The sequence below is a fragment of the Alnus glutinosa genome, chromosome 5 (assembly GCF_958979055.1).
Source record: "Alnus glutinosa chromosome 5, dhAlnGlut1.1, whole genome shotgun sequence".
NCBI lineage: Eukaryota > Viridiplantae > Streptophyta > Magnoliopsida > Fagales > Betulaceae > Alnus > Alnus glutinosa.
Genome location: NC_084890.1, coordinates 20,063,662 through 20,074,326, shown reverse-complemented (window position 1 = coordinate 20,074,326; position 10,665 = coordinate 20,063,662). Strand labels below are relative to the sequence as shown.

At 34.0% G+C, this 10,665-nt stretch overlaps 1 protein-coding gene across 1 annotated transcript; it reads left to right on the top strand.

Annotated features, from left to right (window-relative positions):
• The first annotated feature begins 215 nt into the window (after window positions 1–215).
• Window positions 216–3,964, top strand: LOC133869590 (probable WRKY transcription factor 14). Its single transcript, XM_062306624.1, has 3 exons — window positions 216–1,178; window positions 1,737–1,877; window positions 2,696–3,964. Exons 1-3 carry the CDS (start codon window positions 571–573, stop codon window positions 3,273–3,275), a joined length of 1,329 nt encoding a protein of 442 aa, XP_062162608.1. The 5' UTR covers window positions 216–570; the 3' UTR covers window positions 3,276–3,964.
• Window positions 3,965–10,665: the final 6,701 nt, after the last annotated feature.

The following is a 10,665-nucleotide window of genomic DNA, read 5'->3' as shown; positions in this document are numbered from 1 at the left end:
TTACTTTCCCATTACTGGTTTTCGAAAAACGACTTTTTGTAAAGTTCCTGAGAGAGAGAAAGAGAACAAAAATAAATTGAAATTAACGAAAAAACCAGTTGCATAAATTTGACTCTTTGATACTTTATAATAAATCTCCCAGCTCAAGACCCATTTGTTTATTACTATCATTTTTAGTTTTAAACTAACTCTCTTCTCTCTCTCTCTCTCTCTCTCTCTCTCTGTTGCGTATGGAGAAGAGCTGTTTTGTGTGAAAAGTCAGCGACTCTCTCTGTCTCTCTCTCTCTTCAAAACCATTCTCTCTTTTGTTTTTGAGAAGAACAATCAGTTTCAATCTTCAAAAAACTTGTTCCTTTGCTTTTCTGCTTCCTAATAACCAAAACCCATCTTCCCAGAACGCCTAGTTTTTGTTTTTTCATTGCTTAATCAAACACCCAAATAAGAAAACCTAAAACTTGCATGTGTTTTACGTCTGTTGGGTGCAAAAAGATCAAGAAGAAGAAAAATCCCTGACAACCCTCCAAATGACACTCTTCCTCTTACACATGCTCTTGCTTTTGCATTAACAGTATGTGTAGCTTGTTTATGCCAAGGATGGACAATTACCAAGGTGATTTAACCGACATAGTCCGAGCCAGCGGAGGAGCATACGGCTGCGGCAGCGGCCCTGGCGCTTCCGAACCAATTCCCGATTGGCAGTTCCCTTCCGATCCCATGAATTTCTCGCCCGCCATCGAAGAGCCCAGAGACAATTTCGGCGATCCATTCGGCTACATCCGAGATCCGCTTCTTCACGAGCTTGATGTATCCAGTTCCGGCTTCTTTAGCAGCCCCAGTTCTGCCGAAATGATGGGTACTGGTACTGCCAGCGTGGACGACAAGGGTGGTTTTTGTGGTGGTGGTGCTGCTACTAGTACTACTACTACTGTTCTTGCTCAAAAGAATTATCTTGACCATGAAATGAAAAGGCCTTGCAATATATTTTCTCGCATGCTTCAGATCTCTCCTAATGCAAAGTTGCCTGTCTCCCCACGTCATTCGCCGCCGGTGATGGCTGCTTCTTCGCCGAGGGCAATTTCTCACATGATTAATGCTAACAACACTTCCAAAGATTGCTTTGTCGACCACACCGCCGGCGTGCAGATCTCGCCCCCAAGGAATCCGGGAATTAAGCGAAGGTCAGTATTTAATTTTGTCTTAAACATTTCAAATTTTTTTATCTAGCTCTAGCTACATGAATTCACATGCAAGGACCGATAGTTTTTTTTTTTTTTTTTTTTTTGATAAGAATTTGGCTCGTCATAAAGTCTAAGACAAAAATCTAAGAAATAGGGATTAGATGTTTTTACTGTCCATATGGTCATTTTTTGGGTTGATTAGATGGTTTTGCTTGAGGAGCTATGATTTGGGCAGATCGATCATAGCATCACTATGATTTTCAGATGAGATATCTGATCAGTGTCAACCTTACCACTAAATTACATGATATCTTTCACGGGTACTAATCAACCTGAAAAGTTGGACTAGCTAGCTAACTGGAGTCACAGACTTAACTTTCATCTACCTATCTCAAACGACTTTTCTTCCCTACAACACCTGAAACGATAGCAGTGTTTTTTTTGCATCAATCCCTTTTCAGCTCTCTATAAGGAATTAATGAAAAACATCAAATTTTTTGCACCCGGAAAAGAGAATTAATCATTTAAGTTTGTTGAAAATTGTATATGTATATGCAGGAAGAGCCAGGCAAAGAAGGTGGTGTGTATTCCAGCGCCGGCGGCTGCAAACAGCAGGCCTACCGGAGAAGTAGTTCCATCTGATCTGTGGGCATGGAGAAAGTACGGTCAGAAACCCATTAAAGGTTCGCCGTATCCAAGGTGAGCAAGTTTCAGATATTCATCCTCGATTAGAGGAAGTCATTTAAGATAAAAACTTGTGCCAAGGCTGCAATTTGTATCTCTCACTGACAGACAGGTTTGCTTTTGCTTCTTTCTTAATCATATCCTCAGCATTTATATAATTAAAGTGATGCCACAAATAGACTGGAAAGATCCTTCTGAGCCCACAAAAGTTTCCTTAGAAACTGACCTCGATCATCTAATATATTGACTATTACTAATGGTGTTCGACAGTTTAAGCAAACCAATTTAATTGGTGCAGCAATGTTCAACTATATCCAGTAGAGAAATGATAGACCAATTGTCACTTCCGCACTTCTAAACACATATTTTCTGATGTGACGACATTGAAAATCAGCATTAAATATAAGATGAATTATTATGGAAAGAATTTTACTAATCAAAGATAACCTGCACTTCCAAGTGTGAGAATGAAAATGTGTGCAGCATTTTTTTATTGAATATTTGTTTATATATATATACACAATCTGAAACGGTAATCTGCACTACAGTGAGTTATTATTATTTTTTGAAAAATTTTATTTAGTAGATTGTTATACGATTATTATAAAATTGGACTCATGTAAAGTGAATATCAACGATTAATTTTTCTTTTTCACAAGCTGTAGTTGATCTTAAGGCTAATTTTTCACTCATTCCAATTTTATAACAATTGTATAATAGTCTCCTAAATAGGATTATTCTTATTTTTATTATCAACTTTATATCTGTACCAATTCTACGACATATTGTAACATAACATGATTCACGAATTACACTGAATGTCATATATATAGGGGCTACTATAGATGCAGCAGCTCAAAGGGATGCTCGGCAAGGAAACAAGTGGAGCGGAGCCGGGCTGATCCGAACATGTTGGTAATTACCTACACATCTGAGCACAACCATCCATGGCCAACACAGAGAAATGCTCTTGCTGGCTCAACCCGTTCCCAGCCATCAAAGAACAACGCCACAGCTACAAAGAAGCCAACAAGCCCAAAGGAAGAACAGAAGGAGAGCAGCAATGAGGGCAATGTGTCTCCGACTGTAACAACAAGTGCATGTGTTAAGGAAGAGATTGAGGACATTGAGAAGCAGCTGGAGATGGATGATGCAGAATTCAGTACTACAGAAGGGTATCCTTACAGGCCAGCAATGCCAGGGTCGTCAAGCCAGTCTGATCAGGACTTCTTTGCTGATTTAGGAGAAATTGAGGCTGACCCTTTAGATCTCTTGTTCACCCAAGGGTTTTCAGGGGATCACGTGCAGAAAGAGAGCAAGGCAATGGATCCATTCAGTCTCTTTGATTGGTCAGGTGATCATCACAGCAGCAACACCACCAACTCTTTTGGAGAGGCTAAGAGGGGTTTATAACAAGACCTTGAAAGCAAAGCAAATTCAATTCCCCATAGTAATGCTAGCTATTTGACAAGGTCCTGCTATAAACCTACTCCTGCTGTTTGAATATTTCACGTCAGGGAGATTTCTACTTTCAACCTTTTGTTTTTGTTTTTCTTGTTATTTACCAGAACAGTCAGGAGATTAGGAAAAAAGAGTAAAAAGACAGTGCTGGTTCACTGGGAGCAAACTCATGAGTCCCACATTCCTTTTGGAATATTGGTGGATGGGACAGAAAGCTGAGGAACAGAAGGTTTCTACAGTTAAAATAAGTACGTCCATCAAAGACATGACTGGAAAGCTCAGTGAGGAGATTGACATAAAGATGGGACTTGCCTTTCATCTTTTTGAGTGGGAAAAATTATGCAAGCCCACCCTCTTCTCATGTGGGTGGGCTGTCTTAAAAACAACCATGCTTTTTAATTGCTTTCTGAGAGGAAATAAACGAAAGATGACAAAAGAATAGAAAAAAAAAAAAAAATTATTAGGAAAGCTTGACTTTTCTTATCAATCTTCTCTAGGGATGTATAAAAGAGAAAGTACATGCTTCGGGTTCCTCAGCTTTCTGTTTCTTATATTATCCAATCCAACTTGTGTTTGTTTTTTATTTTTACTTCGAGTGTATTTGTAGTTTTTAATTTTTACTATTAGACTTATTTTCTATATATTTTTTTAAAATAACATATTCCACTAATCGAGGTTGGCATTCAATAATCGTGCATGTGGATGGGTTACCTGTGCATGTATTCTATTGTACGTAGACAAATATCTTCTGGTTTCCTATCAGCTGCAAAGCTAAGAATTAATTAAATAAATTAAAACTACATTTATGGAAAAGATTTTTCATTACAACAACTGTAAGTACCGTTAAAAAATGTACTACAATTCCCTGCCTAAAATCAGTTAATAAGGGAAATTCACTTGACCTAGAACAGCAATATGCAAGCTGCAGGAGATTGACTACTTACCCTATTAACTGTTTAAACATATGTCAGAGTTTAAGATTATATTTATTAATGTCTTTGTGAAGTATTTTTTTTATAAAAAGATCGATCTATGTTTTAAAAAACTGGTCATACAATGAAAATTTTAAATAAGGAAAAAAAAAGGTGTAGAAATGAAGATAACATTTTTAAAATAAAAAAGAGGTAGAGTGTAAACTAGCCTTTGATTTTTACTTCTACTGGCATATATATATATATATATATATATACACTAATATACGTAACCCGTGGACTGAGTGAAATTATATTGGAATAAAATAGCCTTTGATTCTATAAATATATCCCTACTCGTAAACGATTTTTCATGTTCAGACTCTGTAAATTAAAGGAGAAAAGTGCCAGTAATATCATGATAAGATCATGAGTGAGTAAAATTCAACACCCACCTTTAATTAATTTGTATTAATAGTTTGAATTTTAATATTTTATACGCTATTTTTCAAAGGAGAGTGTACACTACTCTAGCTAATTGACAATGTAAATAATATTCGAAAGAGTTCTAATCCTTAGATATCACTGTTCAAACCTTTGGTAACATCATATATATATATATATATATATATATATATGAAAAATTAATCTTTAGATATCATTGGTCTAATCTTTTGGTAACATCATATTTTCAAAATCTTCTTTTTTAGAATTAAGCTCAAGAAATACCATAACACATTTGAGTTCGATTTGGACTTTGAAGTCATATTCTGCATGTGCGGAAAAATAAATCATTTTTTATGATCTTCTATATATATATATGATTTTTATTTTATTTTTTTATTTTTTTTGGATTAGTATCTTCAAAGAAGTTTTAACTGATTAAAATAGTAGTACTTAGAAAAGAAAAAATGATTAATAGTAGCTAGTGGAGTAGCAGTAGGTTTGCATATGAACACTTGTCAAAATTTTGCCCTTGTAACATTGGAATCCTGTAGCCCTCTTGGTAACGCAAGCAGCCCTAACTTAAAATAATGGGAAATAGTGACCCTAAGTTCTGTCAAATCCATCAACTTTAATAAAAAAATTTCATACCCTTTCAATTGAAGTCACTTCAGGGAAGGAAAATAACAGTCCAAATTAAAGTTCTTCTCAAATGGAGCTTTTCTCTTCTTTCCTCATTCTTGATTGATCATGGCGTATGAGTCATTATGTATTTGAAGGAATTTTGGGTGCAATTGGGTTTATGGGAGTGACTGTTGTAATGATTTTGAAAAGAAAGAATGGGAGTTATAATTGATGACATACATAAAGCTCCATCACCATTTTACTCTTTTTTGAAACGTTTGGTGATAATTCCCACTCCTCTATGTGCATTGATTGAGCTTTCTTATCTGAAATTAGTCCTAAAATCATATGCGCATGAGACATCATTTGATGTTTGGTCAATAATTAGTTAAAGTCTAATGTTTACATCATTAATAATACCACAAGTCCTCTCATTAATTAATTAGCAGAAGCACAAACAAAGTAAGCAACATTACATATTAATTCTAACTACTTTTATTTCAAAAGTAACTTAATTCACTTTCGATGTGTGTGACTTCATCTTATTTCTCCTTTTTCTTATTCAATCAAAAAAAGAAAAAGAGAAGTGTGTGTACGTGTTGTCCCACATCGGTGAGGAAAGTAGAGTGAGGCGGCCTTATAAGCTCATTCCTCTCTTCAAGAGATATACCATTTTGAAGAGATGTGTTGGATTCCGCTTGTAAGACTGTCTGCGTCTACCTTTTTCTCTTAATTCATTTCCGATGTGTGTGACTTCATCCCATTTCCCCTTCCCCCTATTCAATCAAAAAAGAATGGTAACTTACCACAATCATGGTCTCACTGTAGGCATAATATATATTCAACTGTAGCAAACTATCGTGGAGAATAGAGCTCTCCCATTCACATCAATTAAATTATTCCTTGTTTCATAATTATATATGGAGTAATATATGCTATTCTTTACTAATTTACCACGCACATTTTATATTGTTAGTCATCCTGGCCTTCTTATAAACATAAGATTCTGGGATATTTCATATGTCTCGTCATTCACTTTTATTTAAATTAAATATTTCATGTGTTAAACTTTATTTATTAATAAGAAGTTTGAGTTTATAGATAAAAAAAATGTTAGAATATAAATTAAATAATTATCTCGTCATTCACCTTTATTTCAATTAAATATTTCATATGTTAGACTTTATTTATTAAGAAAAAATTTGAGTCTACATATGAAAAAGAATGTTAGAATATAAATTAAATAATTAAATTCATTCCTACTGTGTTTTAAGTATATATATAAATATGACACTTGTAATTTTAATTCATATAAGCAGACTTCATATATGCCAGCTCAGTTCTAAATTTGCAGAAGAATAAGCTTGAAAGTTTTGGTGATAATCATAGATGTTGAACTTTAATCTTCCATATGCTCGATCTCTGTAATATATTATATACATGTAAACGTGGGAGCAATAAATGTACCATGATTGGTCACATCAAGTCATAATAATTAATCCCTATTGACACTTTGAATATTTAAAAAAATTCCGAACTTTACACATGTAGCCTTATTGAAGCGTCTGACAACACTCAATAATATAATTTTTCTTTTTATCATTAAATGATAGCTTGGCCTCTGAATTCTGATTGTAAAAGTTCCTGGTGCACAAGTAATGCCAAAACGATGACCCATTTTATGAGTTGTTTTTATTTTTATTTTTGTGATTTGGTTGAAAAAAGTATTTTGATATAGCAATAGAGTAAAAAGAGCTGATTTTTTATTTATTTATTTATTTTTTTTTTTTTTCTGAGTGTTTTGTTTATGTTTTGATTGTTTTAAGTACTAGCAATGTAAAATCGGTCTATGTAAATGGCCTAAATTACAAATCTCTCCTTATCATATCAAAGTAAATTTAAAGGTTTTTGAGTCGGGTATGCCAAAAAAAAAAAAAAAAAAGTTTCTTGGAATAAAATTCTGTTAAAACATTTGATAAATTTCGTTAGGTGCTATGGCAGTGTCAATAAAAGGACGACACGTGTCACTTTTAATAAAAAATATAAATATATAAAATTAAAAAAATTAATTTATTTTAAAAGAAAAAGGAAAGGGGTGGCAGCTATCCCTTTGGGGGTGGCCTGCATGCCACCCCTAGCCTAAAGGGGTAATTGGGCGCCACCCCCAAAAACCTAGCTCCTTTTGGGGGTGGCGTGCAGCTAGCCACCCTAGATGTGGAAGTTGCCTTTGGCCACCCCTAGATCAAGCTGGGGTGGCCTGCCCAACTGACGACCACTCATTTCATTTTTTTCATTTAAATCTTATATATTTATATTTTTTTATTAAGAGGGACATATGCCATATTTTTATTGGCGTTGACGTAGCATCTAATAGAATATGTCAAATGTTTTAACAGAAATTGACTATAAGGACTGAATTATTTTTTTGGCATATCTCAATGACTTTTGAATTCACTTTGATACGATATGGAACGATTTGTAATTTAGGTTAACCACATAGACTGATTTTGTATTTTTTCTAATTTAAATATTGAAAGAAAAAAAATGAAAGAGTGAAAGAATTGGCACCCATCTCTCTTTCTGGCTAACCGAAATTTTTCTTTGTATTTGGTGAATGGGAAAGAATAAAGAGAAGCAAGAGTAGTAGCATTTGGAAAAGATGTTGCTTGGTGTCCTTGCCCCACACAAGGCGTGGGACGTTGTCGGATTTATACTTGTAATGTGGGGTTAGGAATGCTTTAATCCAATTATATAGTGTTTTTTCATATACACAAACAAAATGAGAAAATAAATAAATAAATAAAATTCTGGCATCAATTAATAGACATTAGCCAAACATGCTCGTTTGTATTAATTTGTCAGAATATGTAAATGTATATCTGTCGTTTAATTGACAGAAGAAAAACAATCTAATTCAACAAATATATCTAAAGCTGACTGTCAAAACGAAAATTTCTGTGTAGTAACGTCAAGTCAATCTATATCTTAAGGGGTACTATCTTTGGGCATATATGCCTACTGTGGGGCAAAAACACCAAGCTGTACATGCACCGAAAGATGATCACTCATACCCTGGTGTTGAATTGTCAGCGTACAGGAATAATTTTATCACATAATATGCCTTCCTTCATAAAAGGAAACATGGATTTTTCCACATTAACTAATTAAGTTGATCACATTTACTCATGGAGTCTCATATATATATATATATATATATATATATATATATATATATATAGTCCCATCTTTTGTCCTTCTCATCGATCAAATGCATGCATATATATATATATGTATATACATATACATAGCCCATGTCATTGTCCGCCAACCGACCATTTATACACCGTTTGTAGCACTCTCACCTTCTAATCCTCTTCTTATTGTCATACACCACTCCTAGCTCATCTGGCCTTCAAGTGGATGTAGTTGTCAATGAAGTTCCAACTTCTTTCCTGGTTTTGGATTCAAAGTCATTAAATTCTCAACAAGTCATTGTCTTTGGAACAGCAATGGATCCTCACACTACAAAAAAAGAAAAAGAAAAAGGGAAAGAAAGGGCTTTTTAGTGACGTGTAACAAGTGCTGTTTAGTGCCCAAAAAACGACACTAACTGTTTAATTATGTTTGAATAGTGTCGTTTGCTAAACGACACTTAACATGTCGAGAATTTGTGGTAGCGTCGTTTACTGTTCAAATGATATTATACTGTTAGTGTCGTTTTACTATTCAAAAGATACTAAATATTTAGTGTCGTTTAGGGGGATAAACGACACTAAATAATTATAACAATAATAATAATAAAATTATTTTATTTTATTTTCTGCAAAACCTGATAGACATAAGTCCAAAACTCATAATCAAGTCCAAAACTCATAATCAAATGCAAACCAAATCCAAAACTCATAATCAAGTCCAACTAAAGTTCAAAATCAAGTCCAAACATGATACAAACTCAAGTCCAACAAATTCTACCGTGTATATGAACAGTCAAAGTTCATAATACAAACTTCAATCATGGTCACCGGCATAACCATGCATCCACACTAATAATAGAATAAAAGACGAGTAATGCTGCATATCATCTTTTTGTCCCTCCAAAATTGATGTGGTTCTTAAAATCACCATTGGATAAAATCCAATAATGATCTATCATAAATTCAATGGTGATTTCAAGAGTCACATCAATTTTGGGAGGATAAAAGGAGGACAAAGGGATGATATGCAGCATTACTCATAAAATACATCGTCACTATATCTATATTTACACAGTCACAATTATAATGTTAAATACAATTTTAAAGTCCATACATATACATAACTTAAACTAGAGAAGTAATAAAAGAAAATGTTGCTTTGTTTCATTAACAATAACATACATAGATCAAAGAACCATTTAGCCTTCCAAACCCCAACATGACTTCTCAATAATACCCAACCTAATGCTCTTCAATGAGGTGAACAACTGCAAATGAGAAGAGAAAAAATAGTATCCTAAATTAAATAAGGGTAAAACTATAGACAAAACCAAATAAATTTAATTTAATATATGTGAATAAGATCGAGCTTAGAGAACATGGGATTATGTTAAACTACAAGCTAGTACCATAAAGAGGAGGATCTATACATAAATTGCGATCCATAAGAATTACATCAAGCTTGTCGCCTGAGATCGCATATTTCATCAATCGGAACATCATCTTGGGACGTGATGAGATGATCACCTACATATATGTCGTTACAAATGTAATACATTATTTTAGAAAAAAGTACAAGTCTATGCAACATTTTCAATCATGATAATGTAACAATATATTTTGTGGTTATAGGAATGTAACTAGCATCAAACGTTACTTGGTCGACGGGCAACTGATGATCTTGGCCTCGTAAGACCGAGAGACTTCGTGTCTAGCGGAGCAAATGGCTTGCTTGTTCCTGTATTTGCCATAATAGCTTCGAGCATCTTCTGCATTTGTGACATCTCATTTGTTGGGGTTTATGCCCTAAATCCCAATGTACTATTGATATATAAGTTTATTATGAATAAATGTTGTTATTCATTGATATATTTTTGAGCATAAGACATATGATATTTTACATGCTTGATAATGATTATGTATATTTTGCATGTGAAAGGCCCTTGGATTACATTGAATATGGCCTATGGTGTGAGTAACAGGGTTATCACACAAGGTCTTAATCCATAGTCCTTGTAGTCTTAAACTTTCTATAGTTCACAGTTGGCAATAAAATTAGGCATTCCATTTGGGAAGACAATTACACATCGAATCTTTGTGATTTATCTTGATAAGACGAAGTTGGAGGCTTTGGTTTGATGTGTACGTAGGTGTTATGCACTCAACGGA

What these genes read in the sequence shown, in the direction of transcription:
- LOC133869590 (XM_062306624.1), top strand. Translation starts at nt 571, where the DNA reads ATGTGTAGCTTGTTTATGCCAAGGATGGACAATTACCAAGGTGATTTA. An exon ending in AATCCGGGAATTAAGCGAAG is followed by an intron (nt 1,179 to 1,736) that starts GTCAGTATTTAA and finishes ATGTATATGCAG; the next exon opens with GAAGAGCCAGGCAAAGAAGG. An exon ending in AAAGGTTCGCCGTATCCAAG is followed by an intron (nt 1,878 to 2,695) that starts GTGAGCAAGTTT and finishes TCATATATATAG; the next exon opens with GGGCTACTATAGATGCAGCA.